Raw genomic sequence first — 17073 nt, 5'->3', positions numbered from 1 at the left:
TTTTTGTCATTCTGTGTATAATAAACGCAAATATGCATATATTCACTATGAGAAATTTTATGTGTTTATATATATTATATGCATTGTTGTTTGTTTTTATCAGCACTTATTTGAAATAATTCCAAGCTTACCACGTGCAGTTCACTTTTTGTTTCGTACAACATTTTTTGTTTTATTTTCGATTCTATTTAAAATTTAACGGGAATGAATTTTGTAACGCGCTGGAAAGTGGCGTCCACTTTTAAATAGTCGAGTGCGGTAATGGCGGCGAGAAACGCGTTCTCGTTGCATTTGCTATATTTGGCTGACATTTTGCATGCTTGTACGTGTGTGTGTGTGTTGCTATATTTTAGACATATTCCAGCTTCTTGTTTACACTGTCAGGTGAATCATTCCATTGTGTATGGAGTACGCACATTTCGTTGTAGTAGTTGTTGTTGTTATGATGGTGCATTTGGAAGAATATTAGAATATAACTTTACATTTTTATTTGATTTCGCTGTTATTATAAAAGATTAGACCGTTAATGCGGATTTTGGTTTTTGTATGCACGTCTTAGTATTATTATATCTACTATTTACTGTTATGTCAAGCATTAACCATATAGATCAAAAGTTCTTTTTTAGTTTTGTGGAAAATTTACGAGCGTTAATTGTCACTAAGCCTTACATTGCAAATATTTCATTAGCTAAGAGAGTGTTCACATTTTTTTACTCTTTTCTTTTTTTTTAATGGAACAAAACGACTAATGCATTCTTTTACTAGTTTTTTCCTTCGACACGAAATTTTTTAGTTTATTCTTTTTTTTTTAGAAAACACTCGATAGATGCTTTCGGGTAGCGTTGCAATACTATTTTATGTGAACGTTCGCAGTATTTATGATGTTTTTATGTGTATTATGCACTCAAATTTGATGTGAATTTAACATGATCTAGAGTCGCGCCTTTGATTTGTATCTAATTTTTCATTTGTATTAATGCTGTTGATGTTTCTATAAATTATGCTTACAAACTAAAAAAATATATGCATATATTTATAATAATATATTATTTTTAAACCATCTCGCACACGCCAACACATTTTCGCAGACTCATTTTCTTTTTTATGTATTTATTTTAATTTTTTGCTGTGAGTGGTAAGGAGTAGTAGTAGTAGTAGTAGAAGTAGTAGTAATTGAGACATTTGTGACCTCTGCAAAAAATGTTTTATGTTGGTATATATTTCGTTATATAGGCACGTAAAATAATATTATAATTGATATATATGTATAGAAACAAACAATTAAAACAGTAAGTTATATAGTAAATGGTGAGAATGTGAAATAAAAAGTTTATATAAAAATTGTAAATTGGTTGTCAATTGTAATAAGGCGCAATCTACCAAATAGTAAAGTGTAAAGGAATTAATTGATTTAAATATATATATATATACGTATATATATAAATATAAGGCATAATTATGTTTGGAAAGTTTTAAATGTGATAAACAATGAATTTGTATAATAATATAGTGAAAATGGCAGTTTCAAATGTAGCAAATATCTAGCAATTTTTCAAGAAGCACTTTAAATTTAATATACATATGAAAATTCAGTAACATATTCACATAAACAACTCACCCCATTCAACTGCTTTAACATCATTAATCATTTCGCATTTCACGCGTTACACAAATTTCTGCTACGTCTACATTGCTGCCGCCGGTACTCTTATACATAGTATTTACTTCTGGTCGCCTTTTTGTTTATTCTGATTGGCGGCATTTGGTCCGCCACCCATATTACCGGGCTGCATGTTGGGTTGTGGCGCGCCTGGATATCCACCTCCTGGTGCGCCATAGCCCCCATAAGCCGCTTGTGGATAGCCGGGTGCAGCACCGCCTGCCGCCTGACTCGCTTGCGCCGCTGCATAGTACTGTGAATATTGCGCATATTGACTAGGTGTCATACCTTGCATTGCTGCATTGTTGCTGCCATCAGCGGGGTTATTACTAGCGCCTGCGTTGCTACTACCACCTGCATTGCTATTGATACCTGCTGCATTATTACTGTTAACGGCGCCGGCTGCTGCATTCGCTTGGCCATTTTGTCCTTGCTGTATGGACATTTTATATGTTTAATATAAATACTATTTCTTTCAAATAAAAATCTTCGTATGCAACAAACCTTCATTTGCTTTTCGATGGCTTCAGCTTCAGCAATCTTGCCTATACTGCGATAATATTCCGCCCATTGCGCGCTATAATCTGCTGTACCTCCGCCTTGTTGTGCTTGTTGTTGCTGTGGCTGCTGTTGAGGCTGCTGTTGTGCTTGCTGTTGTTGTGGCATACCAACAGCACCCATTGGTTGACCAGCATTCGCACCTTAAAGGAACAGTTATAATTTGAAATGTGTTTAGCTCTTAATTTTCTAGCATATATGTATGTGCTTACCAGCTTGTTTAGCTTTTAGCTGTTGTTCTATCATTTCAGCTTCGCGCATCAAGCCCATTGATCTATAAATATTTAGATATATATACAATTTATTTAACAAACATATATTAATATTTTTTTGGATTATAACTTACTTGTAATATTCGATCCATTGTGCGGAGTAATCAGCTTGGCCACCAGCAGCTGCTCCCGTATTTTGTCCCATGGCGGCACCGCCCATCATCATTTGTTGTTGCTGATTTTGATCACCCCAACCTTGTGCATAACCGCCCCACTGCTGTTGATAAGCGGCAGCAGCGGCATTTGGGTCATTTTGCATGGGGTTCTGTCCATAACCACCTTGGTTATTATGTTGTCCAGGAATGTTACCACTAATGGGTTTGCGCGAAATAATTGGCAACTCCATATTAATCTTTTCGGCAATCATTTGACGTGCAGCTTCGACTTGTTCCGAGGTGCCTTTGCATTTGAAGAGCTTCTCAGATGGTGGATTGACAGCATTTCGATCCATTTCACAATATGCCCCAGATTGCTGATTTATAAGCTTGATGGTTTCACCACCGCGACCAATGACAATCTACAAAAAATATTTAGCCATAAGTATGCAAATATTATCAACGTCCAACTATAAAAATATATTACTTACACCACATTTTGACGAAGGTACCATAAATGTTATCTCTTCACGTGGCGGCTGTTGTGCGTGATTTACACCATAACCGTAACCGTAATTGGAATTGTTTCCATCCATACTGCCATTGCTACTGCTATTAGCATTGCGTTGTTGTCGTTGCTGAAAACATACAAACACAATACATTTACTCGCTTTGCAACAAATAATAAAGTAAATTGTAACGTCTAAAATCGTAAATCTAAAATATTTATATGTATATAATATATTATTAAAATTATATTTTTATAAAATTTTATAAAGTTAAATTGTAAATGTTAATTTGCTCACCATCATATTCTCAATAAGTCCGTCAATCATACGTTTGGCGTCATCAACTTGTTGTCGTGTGCCTTGTATAAGGCATCGTCTGTCGCCGGGTTCATCATTCTTGCCTTGAATGAATTGCAGCTTACAACCGCACTCGGTCTGTATTTTACGTATCATGTCACCACCTTTACCAATAACCACACCGACAGCTATTTTCGGCACAAATACTTCGCACTGTTCGCCAGTGTTGCCAAAATTATAGCCGCCACTTCCGCCAACCCCAGCGCCTTGCACACTCCCGCCATTATTACGAGCTGCAAGCGCAGCTGCCTGTAAATCTTTTTGTGCTATCAAGTCTAATACAGCTTGCTTGGCATGTTCGATTTTTTGCGGATCTCCAGAGATACGAAGTGGTTTCTAAAAATATTTAAGATTAAGTAAATTTCAAACAAAAATATTTAATTCGAATATATTTACAATTATTTCTTGATTTGGTCCATCTTGTATTATAACCATTTTCGCGCCCGTTTTTTCTTGCAATTGTTTTATGGTATCACCACCTTTGCCAATTACCAAGCCCACTTTGGTGCCAGGTATCATAATTTCTTGGTACGGTGGGAATCCTGTAGGCCCTGGTGGGGGCATATTTATGGTCAACACAACTTCGATATTTCCACCTCCATTACGATTAGACAATTGTTGGAATAATTCGCGTCCTTTAGTAACAGTCTCACGGGATCCACGTAACGTAATGACTCGATCTATTTTCAATATATAAAAATCGCATATATATATATTTTCCGGTTTAAAATGGAAGCTCACATACCTTGATCCTGTGATAGCTGCACTTTACAACCAGATTCACCCTGAATTTGGGTAATTGTCTCAGTGCTGCCACGTCCCAATACTGAATTTACCAGCGATTCTGGAATGCGTATTTGCTCCTCCACCGTTGTGCCAGCTGTAGCCGCTAAACGCTGTGCAACAGCAGTGGCTTGTGCGAGTGCTTGAGAAATGTTCGTCGATCCAGCATTACTGCCGCCGCCTCCAACGCTGCTACCGTTGGAATTATTGTAATCGTTGCCAGGACTAGTGAAACGTTTGGCTTCCGGACCGGAATCACTATCATCGTGGTTACGCTTAAAACCAACGCCAGATGGAGGTGAGATACCAGCGCTAGAAGAACCTCCACCACTTGGTTGTGCGGCATTTGGCTGTATCTTTGCGGCTATCTAAATATACATGTGTGTGTGTGTGTGGCAATTTACGGAATAGAATTTGATATTTTTAATATAGTATTGTATAAAATTTACCTGCTTAGCACGTTGTAGTGCTGCTGCAAAAGCTTGCGACTGATTTAGATTAGATTGTGATGCAGCAAATTCACTCATTTTTCTTCTTGGAAAATTTTTTCACACCGCTTTGGAAACAAAATTTGCAGATTATTGAAACGTAGCTTTATACGATGCACGAATTTATAGAAGTGAAATAACACTTTTACACACTTAAAGGATTATATGAAACCTTTTTCTATTAAAATTGTTAAATATATATTGATTTTTCTTGATACTTTTCGATAAATTAGCAAAATTTTTCCCAACACCACATGAAATCTTCCACTGAAAATTATAAATGGCGGAGGGCCATCAATGCAGTCGAAATAACTGAAACGAACTGATAAATGGAACACAATGCTGCCACCTGTTCAAAAATAGTTCCGCATTACTTTAACAAATTTTGGAAGAATTTATGAAGAAATTATTATTACCAAAACTAAAAAATTTCAAAACTTATGTTATCATTGAAGAAATTTCAAACGTTCAAGACATCATAAATACCAGACGGCATTTTTTAAAGTTATACGTGTCAGGCCATAACAAATAATCCCTCAAAGTTCCCCTAAATTGCTTTGCTTAGTTCTCCACAAAAAACTCTACACCTAATTAGCGCTGCCAGATTCGCGGACTTATCCGAATTTTTCGAGCAGCATTAAACAGTAGTTTTTGTATGTTAATAAAATAATTCCTCAAAGTTCCACTAAATGTTTTGTTTAGTTCACTACAAACAACTCTACACCTGATCAGCGCTGCCAGATTCACGGATTTTTCCTGATTTTTCTAGTCTGAAAAAGGTCTTTTACATTTATACTCAGATATATCCGGAAAATTTCAGGTCATGAGATCTATTTTCTTTATTTATATAAAATGAATTCGGAAGACATGGCAAATCGGTTTCTCATTTCAAAAAGCGAAGATAGAAATAATCTCATTATTTGCTCGGTTGATGAAGAAAACTGAACGCTGTCGGACTCTAGACTTCTTTTACTTTCGCTTGCTCCATTTTCTCATATTTTTCTCGCACTTTCTTGCACCCTCTTCATGGTTCTGACTATTCGGGGAATGCTGAATTCGATGTTTGATTAACAAAGATAAGTAACTTGCTTAATTTAAGGGCGGTAGCTGGAATAATTTTAAAAATCTGGCAATACTTATGAAGCAATGAGTATCCTTATGCTTTATGTTAAGTGTAGTATGTACTTAACTTATGACAAAAGGGACACAACTCAAATACTTTCAAAATCAGTTGCTGACAATTTATCAATCCAAAGTACTCTTACTACACTACACGAGAAATTTGCTCATTGAGAGTGTTAATCCATTTGTAATATGAAATATGCAAAGTTCCACAAATCTGTACATTAGCAGAGCCTTCGCAGAGCTCATTATGTGTAAATTAATGTTAAAGAATGTAATAAAGCTAAATTTGATTAAATTATATACTACAACTTTTTTTGATAAATCGAATGTTAAAATAATATATTGTATATATTCGCCTATTTTCAATTTAACTCCTTTTCGAATATAAAAGGTTTCATACATATAAATATGAGTTTTACTATATTTTATAAAATTTCATATTCAGTATTGTACATAAATAGATGTGAAGTCGGATTTTTTTGGATTTACTAACGCTCTGCCCACCTTTTTCACCCAAATGTGCGGATTTACAGCGCAGAAGATGTGGCAACACGGCCCCTGATTACAAACACTGTGGATTAATTATTGTGCTTTTACTAACCCGTATTTTATCATATTTTGTTGAAGTTTATATTTTAATAAAACAATAATTTTTAAAAAATGTCAACAGACTTAATTGGATTTTTATATGCCGCAACTGTTGCCGCTGGTGGTATTATGGGCTATGTTAAAGCCGGTAAGCTCTAATGAACGTGTGCTGAAATTGTGCAACTCATTCTTATACCATCACTTTAGTTTCTTATATGAGTATAAATAATATTCATGTACATTTATCTGGATTTTAGGTTCCATACCATCATTGGGTGCTGGAGTGGCATTCGGTGCCATTCTCGGTGTGGGTGCATACTATAATTCGCAGGATCCGCCACGTCCACTCTTGCAGTTGGGCACTTCTGTGGCTTTGGCCGGTATCATGGGCTCACGTTGGCAACGATCTGGTAAAATGATGCCTGCTGGCATGATTTGCATTATATCTGTTGCAGCCATACTTCGAAATTTAATCACTTACAATCGTTACTTGCCATTACCGGGAAGACAACAGTAAATCTTTATGTAGTATATGCATATAAATCAGTTTGAGCGCTTGTAGTTAATTGCTGGCAGAAAAACTTGCCTTTTTTACACTCACGCAGAGTAGAATATTTTGTTTATAATTAATTATAGACGTTAACATATGAACTTACTAAGAGTTGTCACATTTTATTAAGCTTGGTAACTGGACTTGTGGTTTGTACTTTAAAAGTTGAAATTTGTTACTATAATTTTTCAATGGAAATAAATATTTTAGCATTATTCTTGCTATATTTTGTATAATATTTTTTGTTTTCAGAGCATTTTGTAATCAGACTTTCATTGAAATAAAATTACTACTTTTTACGCTTAAGATTGTGTATTGACCTGTTTAATCAGAAATGATAACGCGCCCTATTTCAGAACTCACTTTATTTTTCAATCAATATTTGGACTATTTAAATTTTTTATTAAATGATTGAAATGACAATTCTCACTTTTGTTGTGAAAACGCCAATGTAATACAATTAGGAATGACTGTTGATGTGATGGGCTTTCTGTTGGCGGGCACATATACCGCATTGGGCGTTGTAAAAGCTATGGATAATGGTAATTAAAATATCACATTTCTCTTTTTTTATTATAAGAAAGTTTTTGTTTGTTTCAGACTCCTTTATTCAATTAGGAGCAAGTCTCATTGTTGGTAGTGTTCTAGGTTATGGTGCGTATTTGAATTCAAAAGATCCCCCACGTCCTTTGTTTCAGTTGTCTACTGAACTTTTGTTGGCCGGCATAATGGGTACACGTTATACTTTGACAAGCGATGTTAACGATGGCGCATTATTTTTAGCCACAGCTGCTTCAGCGTTTTACAATTCTTATACTTATACCGAAGATTTAAGTAATCAAATTGATATTGACGACTTCTTGGGAAGAGTGGATAGTAGGAAAATCACTATTAAAATACCAGATATCAAAAAGGCGATGGAATAACTGAATATAAAATTTGTGAATATATATATGCATATGTATGTACATACATATATAAAGAGTTTAAATATTCATAATGCTTTTAACATGTTTAGAATAGTTACCTCGCCGCAATCTCCAAATTGATTTGGTGAATATTTCTGCCATAGTAAAAACAACTACAATAATCTTGTGTTAGGGGCTTTGCAACAACCCTACTATTAAACTCTCTCCTCGTACCTACAAAGCGGCCAATTAACAAAGTTTTTGCGGATTTTTGCGAACTTTATAGTTTTACAGCTGTGATAATAGATTATATCTTCAATACTTACGAGTTCGTATACTCTTACGCATAACAATAATGAAAAATGTTATTTTACAAAAATAATACACATATGTATCAATAAGCAAATTTTATTTTCAACAATTTTTAAATTTTTACAAACTCTAAATTAATGGTTTTCACATTCTTTCGCATTTAACTATAAGTATATTTTTTAATTAACGTATTTAGCTATATATATGTGTGAAACATGTATATCTTTTATTCGCCTTCTTACCTAAAATGTCAAATGACATATTCATACAATTATTAGACTTATGGTATAATATTCACATAGTGTATTTCTTTATCATGTGTCTACAACACAATAAACATTTATATTTAAACAATATGTCAATGAATTGTATGTATGTATGTATGTTATAGGTCGTAGCTACTAATGAAATTTAGTTATTATTGTTTTTTTCTTGAATGCGAACATTCTATGCGTGTATTTCTTTCGTCTGTTTGAAACTAACATTATATAATGAATTTTACAAAATATGAGTTATTAGAATTCGCGCAAAACCATTTATTCACATATATAATAATTTCTTTTTTTTCAATATATATGTATGTATCTACATTTATTCATTCTAATGCACAAATGCATTTTACAGCTTTTAACAAAAAAGAACATAAAATTTATTTAAAAAATACAATTAAATTAAATATAATTATTCTTTAATTTACATATATATAATAATTAAATCCTAAAACAAATCAATAAATTCTAACTATGTTTCTTTTTAAAGTACGTATGAAATATTTAAATATGGATGTTCTCAAGTGTGGTTATGTGTGATCGATGCTTCTTGTATTTTTACGACGCATACATGTATGTTGTGTTGTACATAACTACATACTTAAGTAAATATTTTGGGTAGCATAGGGATATGTGCTGGTTTAAATGAAACCGTTTATGTAATTGCGTATGTATGTATGCGTGGCGCTGTATGATTTCATGCGTTTTATTTGATTAATATTCAGTTTTAACTGCTTCAACTAAATTCATGCATTAATTTCAACTATTTGTTTAGAAATGTAAATGTGTATGTTAATATTTGTTTGAAAAAATTTAAAATGGCAATGATGTGTCTTTTGCAAGCTGCCTAATTTAAATATACTAGTACGTAAATCTTTTACTAAATATGTGTTTATATCGACATAATATACGGCTGTTAATTGTTGTGGTTGTGTTGAGATGCTCGTTCATGTTACCGCTGCTGTCATCGTCAATTGCTGCCACATTTGTTTTTGCATTATATGCTTCCGATCATATTTATGGGACGTCAAATCAAAATAGAAAACGTTATTTATATGAAAAACGTATGGCGGCGCCTTCACTCAGTCAGCAACGGAATTATTCTCTTCAAAAAGGAAACGCCTTCCAGTTAACCACTATACAGCGCACATAAAAAAGGAAACGGTAACAATTAGTAAACGTACATAATAAAGGGTGGTATGAATGAAAAGAAATCGAAAGTAGTCAGTAAATGTGAAATGTGTAATGTATTTTAAAATAATTACGCAAATAATAAATATATGTATGTACGAAGAAAATAACAAAAATAAGTAACAAAATAAAAACTAAAATAAATAAAAAAAACTGTAACCCTAAATATGAATTAATCGGTATGCATATAAAGAAATGCAAGTATGTTGTTACTAATGAAGCCAGAATTGTTTATTTTTGGTGTAATTTGTTAAGTTTTTTTTATCTAAAATATATTTATTTATTAAATTTTTTGATTTTATGATGAGTGATGTGTATTTGCCGCCACTGTCATGCAAAATTTCGTAGTTCAAGATGATGCTGGTTTTAGTTTTTAATTTAATTTACATTTCAAATGCAAATTAAAATGTTTGTATGTGTATTTTTTTAGTTGACGAGTTTAAATTTTGAGTATTCTTATATATTTTATAATATAATATGCGAAAGTTTAAATTTGTTTCAATGCATTTCAAATATCCATAATAGTATAAGGTTGATGGTGTTTATTTTATACTTCTCCTTAACGTTGTAATTTATAACCATATTCCACGTTCCAGCTGTATTACGCAATGCGTTTATATGTATGTAGGTAGTTATCCAATACATCCAGTTAAACTAAATTAAATTATATGTACTACATGCTAAGTATTCCAGAAGCTTGCTGCTGTTGCTATAACTTTGCATAAGTTTTTGTCTAAACATCCATATCCAAATTTTAAATTGAATTTATGCATTTTTAATATGCATAATAAATGCCTTTGTATGTATGTGGTTTCTCATAAATTTATGCGTTTGTGAAATTATATGGGTTTTTATACTCTTTATATGTTCTACTGATGTTCTTTAATGCTTAGACACCATTTAATCCTTTTTATTTGTCTTGTTTTAGTAATGCAATATATGTATGACTGATTAGCTAATGCTACATGTGTACTGTATTAAGTGTTGCAGTGTTGCATATGATTGTGTTCTTGGTGTTGGTGAAAATAGTGGACAGTGTTTTTGTTGTTTTTATGAGTTCCATTGTTTCTGTGTGAATGCGAATGTGAGTACAAACATTTTTTGTTATAATTTTCATTTGTGTGACCCTGTACTTCATACCGGTTGATTGGATGAGCATAGAAGAAGAATAGTGTAGAGAATATAAGTTGAAATAAAGTGCGCCAATTCGTTAAAAAAAAAGAAAGTTCGCGTAACTGTAATTGTTTGCAAAATTCTTGTGATAAAATGCTTTTAAATTTCTTCAAATATTGTAAAAACTGTGTACTAACAAATGCCGCTACATTGCCTATGATGAGATAATACTTTAAATAAGTCTAAGAGTGTTTGCGGAATTTTAGGTAATGGAACTTGCCATAGGCAGTAGTGGAGCTGCTATTAGTGATAATATTGTGAAAACAAGTACAAATTGTCTGTATACAATTAAATAGTTGCTTTTGTATTATTTGGGAAAGCTAATATGTGTGTAAAGTGTATTTTCTGCATTGCAATATGCTGTGGAGATTCTTCAGCGATTTGAGAATGTGCCACGGACACTTTATTTGTAAATGTTGAAGTGAACTTCACTTGAGTTTAAATCCGATTGCTGTTTAGATTTTACTTTTTCTCAAAATTAACGGAAAAATGTGCATGAAAAGGAAGATAAAGAGTATGAATAGCAACCAATAAGTTAAGAAGATGAAGTATTAATATTAACAAGTCAATGAAACTATGTATGTGTGGTGAATGCATGCAAACATTTCACAAGTGATATGATCACATTTTGCATTGTTTGTGTGTGTAAATGAGTGCCTTATGCAGTATATTTTAACTATGACTGTGTTCTAGCGGATTACTTGTAAAGCACATATGACCAACATATGCAAATTTTACAATATTTTGCATTTTTTAAATATGTTTTTTGTTAACGATGACATTAAAGGATGCCAGTTCAATTTATTACGCAGTTAACGGCAAAAATGTGTTAAAACGTAGCATACGCATACTGCTCTACCATATACCAAGCAAATGGTGGCTTATGCGCTCCGACTTTAATAAATTAGCACCAATTGTTCAATGATGAAGCAAATTATTTTTTTTTTGCGCACGGAGAAGCAGTACTTAATATCCACCTACAAAGTGAGTAAAGCTAATTTTGCGCAGGCTAATACGCTATATTTAAAATTAATGTGCAGATGGGGTTATGTTGCCACTTCATTTTCGCTTATCCGAGAAATGGGCGTCAAAATGTTGCACCGCGGCGAATTTGCGCTACACCTTATGGCCGTCTAAGTATTAATTCATGCAGCAATTATATAATTTTAAGTACCTAATTCCATGCGTAATGCTTTTAAAATAAAATTCATTACCAGGCCGTGCCTAATAACGGTTAGTTGTGCTTTTTTCACATGTTTATATAAAGCATACTCCAAGCTTCCGTTAACTGTATATTATATACCGTTGCATTTTATTAATGATTACTAAACTCTCCCAAGGTAATGCATGCCGTATCCAAAATTATATTGAAATCTTGTATTAAGTTTGCTTACCGCATTTTTGTAGATTGGCAACGAAAGTCGATAGTAACCGTGTAGTTATTTGTAATGCTTCTGAGGAAGAGAAGCGTGTGCGCTGTGTTTGCGTTTTATGTGAGCGTAGTTGATTATGTGAAAATCGCTTGGGCGCCTATAGCGCTAAGCAAGCAGAATAACCGGTACATTTGGCGTGGCGTTTCGCGTACTAAATATTATTTTTTCTGCTAACTGACAAATAATTTGAAAAAAAAATAGCTGCTTGTCAGAATGACAAGTTGGTAACTCTGCGTTTTTTCTAACGCTGTGTGTAGTGGCGTACAGTAGTGTGTGTGCGTGATTGCTGAATGCAACGGTATTGCGCACATGAAGTGAGAAAGTAATGTAATCCTCTTGGCGCTTTAAATGCTAAATATATAAATAGAATTACAAACTAAATATGGTGCTATAGCAGAACAAATGTAAACGCTGGCGTCACTTACGCACAAACTTTACGTATTGTCTTCATTTAATTTGCGTACGCAACAATTGACGACGTATTAGTTTTTGTGTTCTGATTTTATGTGCTTTTTGTTGTGATGTTTGTTGATTTTGTTGTTCTTGTGCGGATGTTGTTGTTGTTTTTGTTGAGGATGACTGTTGTGCTTGCTGTTGCTGTTCCAGCAAGCTTGGCAAATTATTTGTATTATCACCTAAATAATTTGTAACATATGCTGGTTGTTGTGTTGTTGTCGCGATGTGTGTTGCCACATCGCTCACAACATGTTCGTGCACTTGCTCGTGTGCATCATCATATGACGTACGACTGTTTGCAGCAGCATTGTGACTCGAAATGCGTGTAAGTTTTTTGTGATTTCTATTTGAATTGTTGTTGTTGTAGCTGTTACCATGATTAATGTAAATGTTGCTATCGCTACTATTACCAACACTACCATCAACACCACTACTACCTCCCACACTACTACTTTTACTATTCGATAAATTTTGCGTACGTTTGAGAAAGTGACTGCCGAACGTTTCCGCCGGCGCACGCTTCACCGGTTCGTTCTCGGGCGTATCGGCAGCTGGTACTGCTTTGCCGACGACGCCACTGCCCACCACACTCGATGTCGACATTGTGGTGCTCGTGGTGGTGGCCGTCAGTGTGGCCGTTGTGTCCGTTGGCGCATTAAGCGCTTGCAATTTCTTCAAATAGGCGTCAAGAAATGTCGCCGGCCTTTGCAGCGCTTTACTGTTATTGTTATTGTTATTATTGCCGTTACTGCCGCCATTGCTGCTGCTGCGAGTCGGTGCTGACGGTGGCGGCGCTGGTTGTGTGTTTTGTTGTTGTTGTGCACTCACGTTTATGGTTGTTGCTGTATTGAACTTACGTTTCTGTTGCTTGTCATCTATTGCCTCATTGCTCGCGTCATCATCCGCGTCCACATTGCTGTCATTCACATTGTCCTCGTTGTCATCGATGTCGTCCGCATTGTTGCGATTGTTGTTGTCCAGCAACGCCGACTGTTGCTGTAATTTCGCGGCCGCACTCACCGTATTGCTATAATTTGAATTAGTTGTGTTGGTTGTAACGGTTTGCTTTACTGTTGCTGTACGTTTGCTATTACTCAAAATACTACTACTACTATCGCCAGCGCTGACGTTGTCGCCAGTGTGCGCTCGCAGGAAACCTAAATAATATTGTAACTGTTTGCGTAATTCTTGCGTGTAAATTTGGAAGAGGTTAGGTTGTGCGGTTGGTGGTGTTGTTGCTGTGGTTGTGGTGGTTGGTTTGCGCTGTTGAATTTGTGTTAATTTTGCCAATCTGGTTGTGTGTTGGTGTGGTTGTGGTTGGATTTCGGGTTCTGATTTGCTTTGTGTTAGCATAGTTTTTGCTTTGGCATTATTTTCGTCCACTACGCTCAGTATAGGCTGTTTTTCGCTTTTATTAAGGTCAATATACTCAGCAACTTGCAACGCGCCAGTATCCTCAACAACTGTTTGATTGTCACTGTTACCATTACTACTATTATTACTACCTGAACTACTACTATTTGTGCTACTAACGCCACTACTACTGCTCGTACTGCTGGTCACGCTCGTTTGCACAACGACTGCGCCCTGCGGCAACTTTGTTTGTGGCATATGAGCGGATGCCACTTTGTCTGCCACTTTCGCCTTTGCGGCAGTCTCTATGGTTGCCACATCGGCGGCATTCGTGGCGGCGCCGGTTAGCGCGTTTACCTGCGCCGCTTGTCCCAAAAGCTGTTGCCATTGTGGATTCTGTGCTAAAAACCTGGCTAAAAATTCTAAAGTACCCTGTTGCACTTGCCGTTGCTGATTGTTGTTGTGTTGGTGTCGTGAGTGTGTCTCCAAGGTGATCGTGGTGCGTGAGTCCGTTTGTGTCGGTGTATGTGTATTGCTGGTGGTTATCGTTTTTGTTGTAATACGTTTGGGATCGGAAGTGTCGTCGACTTCGCGTGACGTCTTCTCCACCGTATTACCGAAACGTTGCTGGGTCGTAGGTGTACTCTTAGCCAAGACGTTCGGCAGATCCTGCTCTTCTTCGCTACTTACATTCTCCCCCTCATCTTCTTCTTCGCTACTAGTATCAGTATTTTCGGTGCCACTGTTGTTGTCACTGTATTGTTGTTGTTTTGTGTTTAATTTTTTTCATTTCAGTTTTGTGTTAGCGGTGTTGTTATGTTATCGATTGTTTTTTGGGTTGGTTTTGTTTTTGTTGATTTCGTGGTGTGACAGTGTTGCAATTTTTTGTGTTGTTGTTAAGCAGTTGTTTGTTGCGATTGTTGTTGTGGTTTTGGGTATGTAAAAATTTTGTTGGATTATTTTGTTGTAATTTTCAAACTATTTACATTGAACATGTACATATATACAAAAATTTACAAATTCGAAAATAAAATCAACTGTGTTTTAGTGTAAGTGTTTATATGTGTAGGTAAAAAGTGTAAATATAGTGTTCACTAAAGTATATATGTACATTTTGTATAAAATATATTCTACGCTAAGAATTTTGCTAACCAAAAACTTTCATGTATAGGCAATAAATTTGTTTTTGTACAACAAAAAATTATGCATTACAAATTTGAACCAAAAAATGTTAAACAAAAGACCAGTTAACTGTAAATTATTGTTTAAAAAATTGCTTCTTATTTAAAGCCAACGAGTAACGTTATTGTAAACAGTTATAACTGTAAAAGTCACCATACTAGTAACAATGACCGATACCGTTATATAGTAAATTAAAATTGTTTAACCAAGCTAAAAGTAAAAAACTACAAAACTATAAAAATTTACTACTAAAAACTTGACATTCGGAGATATTTTAATTAAATAAAAAAATAAAATTTTGAACTATAAACACCTATGTATATAAGATTTGGCGATTGAAAAAGCGTGTACTTACTTGTAAGAACGGTAAGCTGGTATGACATTTGAAGTAGCTGGCGTACACCGACCGTCCAGACACGTCTAGCGTGGAGAGTGAATTTTTTTTAATTTAAATTTTTCAGAATAATATTTTTTGAGCATTAAATTTTTTTAAATGCTTTTATTTTAATGCATTTGCAAAATTATATTACTCTCAGTAAACTCTCCAAAATATAAAATATTTAACACTACAATTACTCACCAGCCCGCTGCCACATGTGGAACCCTCCGCGGCCGGCCGATATGCCACACAGTAGCCCGTCTGCGCATCGAAACAGAATAGTTGCGCGCACACGCGCTCATCCTTGAAGCAAGCGTACGTGCCGCGATCGCGACGACACTGCGCGTCCAGCGAGAGCAGTGTGCCGGGCAATGCGCGTCCCAGCGCGCTGTCTTCATGCGGTGCATTGTGCAAGCAGGTGGCGGTGTCGCCGCTATAAATAATTAATAAAGAAGTTATATTTAACAATAAAAAGTACGTTTTTGTTGGCGCTACTCACTTCAAGAAGTGATGGAAACTCTGTATGGTGCATGGTGACCACCGGAAACCGCGCTCGGTGTGTCGCAAATCGGACATTATGTAGCCGTCCTCCCAGCGGCAGCGCTGAGCACCCGGACCGCCGAGGTAGCTGGGTGGTGGTGAGCCGTCGTGAACGGCGCCGAGCCTGTGTGTGTGTGTGTATGGAATAGCATGTCAGAAATGTGTGGGCAAAAAGCGTATAGTTTACAGTTATAATTTGTGTTTTTGTTTTCAACGTTAGTTTTTGCAAAATACCATATTCAAGTGTGTTACTTATTTCTTGCACTATTGGCTGACGAAGGAAATGCAAACGAGTTTGTCTGCATGTTATTGCGCATATGTCAATGGTGACAGCGGAAATCGCTGTAATAGTTGGGCTAGGCAATCGGCTAGAAACGTTGTCAAGTGTTTTTTCGTGTTTTTAGCATGTCTGCATTGTTGTTGCTTTTTTTAAGAAAAAGTGTTGTAGTCAATAAAAAATTGCACTTTACGAAACACTCTGTGCTGTGATGTGAGTAAACTTTATGTTGGTGAGTTATCGATAATAGCTGCTTATCGTTTCTTATCGGTTCAAACTAATCAGTGCTTTCTTTATGAGTGACGCTTACAAGAGTGTGAAGAAAATGTTCTGATATTTTATTTTCCAAATATATTAGGGGTATTCTCTTGCTCTTGCAAAACCCTTGCACGGTGCAAGAATTGCATATATTTCCTCTTGGTGCACCGGCACAACAACAAACACACGCAGAGAGTTATTTGCAATGGCTGTAAAATATGTCAGACCAAAACCTATGTATATTTGCGTGCAATGTCACGCAAAAACATAATTGCAACCCTGTTTTAGCTGTCATTTTACATAAATACATATTTTGATGTTAAATTGTTGAGGAAGGTAAATTTTAAATAGATTCTA

At 35.3% G+C, this 17073-nt stretch overlaps 4 protein-coding genes across 10 annotated transcripts in view; 2 read left to right on the top strand and 2 right to left on the bottom strand.

Annotated features, from left to right (window-relative positions):
* Positions 1–618: 618 nt before the first annotated feature.
* Positions 619–4989, bottom strand: LOC120770605 (far upstream element-binding protein 3). Its single transcript, XM_040098209.1, has 10 exons — positions 4684–4989; positions 4197–4602; positions 3848–4131; positions 3392–3787; positions 3077–3223; positions 2565–3007; positions 2431–2492; positions 2165–2361; positions 1619–2093; positions 619–1191 (listed from the first exon to the last, which is right to left on the bottom strand). The coding sequence occupies exons 1-9, from the start codon at positions 4759–4761 to the stop codon at positions 1722–1724; spliced, it is 2385 nt and encodes a 794-aa protein (XP_039954143.1). The 5' UTR covers positions 4762–4989; the 3' UTR covers positions 619–1191; positions 1619–1721.
* A 1409-nt stretch (positions 4990–6398) lies between these two features.
* Positions 6399–7221, top strand: LOC120772761 (transmembrane protein 14 homolog). The gene is made up of 2 exons (XM_040101533.1): positions 6399–6583; positions 6693–7221. The coding sequence occupies exons 1-2, from the start codon at positions 6508–6510 to the stop codon at positions 6950–6952; spliced, it is 336 nt and encodes a 111-aa protein (XP_039957467.1). The 5' UTR covers positions 6399–6507; the 3' UTR covers positions 6953–7221.
* A 93-nt stretch (positions 7222–7314) lies between these two features.
* Positions 7315–8291, top strand: LOC120772760 (transmembrane protein 14 homolog). 3 transcript variants are annotated; one of them, XM_040101531.1, is made up of 3 exons: positions 7315–7527; positions 7586–7946; positions 8004–8291. In XM_040101531.1, exons 1-2 carry the CDS (start codon positions 7452–7454, stop codon positions 7909–7911), a joined length of 402 nt encoding a protein of 133 aa, XP_039957465.1. In that variant the 5' UTR covers positions 7315–7451; the 3' UTR covers positions 7912–7946; positions 8004–8291. The 3 variants fall into 3 exon arrangements, with proteins under 3 accessions (XP_039957465.1, XP_039957466.1, XP_039957464.1); XM_040101532.1 differs by having other exon boundaries at positions 8009–8023; XM_040101530.1 differs by having other exon boundaries at positions 7586–8291.
* Positions 8292–8909: 618 nt separating this feature from the next.
* LOC120770924 overlaps positions 8910–17073 on the bottom strand; it is a 162642-nt gene continuing 154478 nt past the window's right edge. For 3 of the 5 annotated variants that reach the window (XM_040098623.1, XM_040098625.1, XM_040098624.1), the window contains exons 12-16: positions 16141–16305; positions 15843–16074; positions 15618–15682; positions 12233–14834; positions 8910–9610 (exon numbers count right to left, since the gene is read on the bottom strand). In XM_040098623.1, the coding sequence (XP_039954557.1) occupies positions 12719–14834; positions 15618–15682; positions 15843–16074; positions 16141–16305 (2578 nt within the window). In that variant the 3' untranslated portion in view covers positions 8910–9610; positions 12233–12718. The remainder of the gene's footprint in view (positions 9611–12232; positions 14835–15617; positions 15683–15842; positions 16075–16140; positions 16306–17073) is intronic. The other 2 variants (XM_040098626.1, XM_040098627.1) reach the window with 2 other exon arrangements.

The sequence above is a fragment of the Bactrocera tryoni genome, chromosome 3 (assembly GCF_016617805.1).
Source record: "Bactrocera tryoni isolate S06 chromosome 3, CSIRO_BtryS06_freeze2, whole genome shotgun sequence".
Classification (NCBI taxonomy): Eukaryota; Metazoa; Arthropoda; class Insecta; order Diptera; family Tephritidae; genus Bactrocera; species Bactrocera tryoni.
This window is presented reverse-complemented; position numbering and strand designations above follow the sequence as displayed.

Bases quoted from the DNA above. Each gene is read 5' to 3' on its own strand.
- LOC120772761 (XM_040101533.1), top strand. From the start codon at position 6,508: ATGTCAACAGACTTAATTGGATTTTTATATGCCGCAACTGTTGCCGCT. The intron at 6,584-6,692 runs GTAAGCTCTAAT...TCTGGATTTTAG, and splicing joins TATGGGCTATGTTAAAGCCG to GTTCCATACCATCATTGGGT.
- LOC120770605 (XM_040098209.1), bottom strand. From the start codon at position 4,761: ATGAGTGAATTTGCTGCATCACAATCTAATCTAAATCAGTCGCAAGCT. The intron at 3,008-3,076 runs GTAAGTAATATA...TATTTTTTGTAG, and splicing joins TACCTTCGTCAAAATGTGGT to ATTGTCATTGGTCGCGGTGG. The intron at 2,493-2,564 runs GTAAGTTATAAT...AAATATTTATAG, and splicing joins CAATGGATCGAATATTACAA to ATCAATGGGCTTGATGCGCG.
- LOC120772760 (XM_040101531.1), top strand. From the start codon at position 7,452: ATGACTGTTGATGTGATGGGCTTTCTGTTGGCGGGCACATATACCGCA. The intron at 7,528-7,585 runs GTAATTAAAATA...TGTTTGTTTCAG, and splicing joins TGTAAAAGCTATGGATAATG to ACTCCTTTATTCAATTAGGA.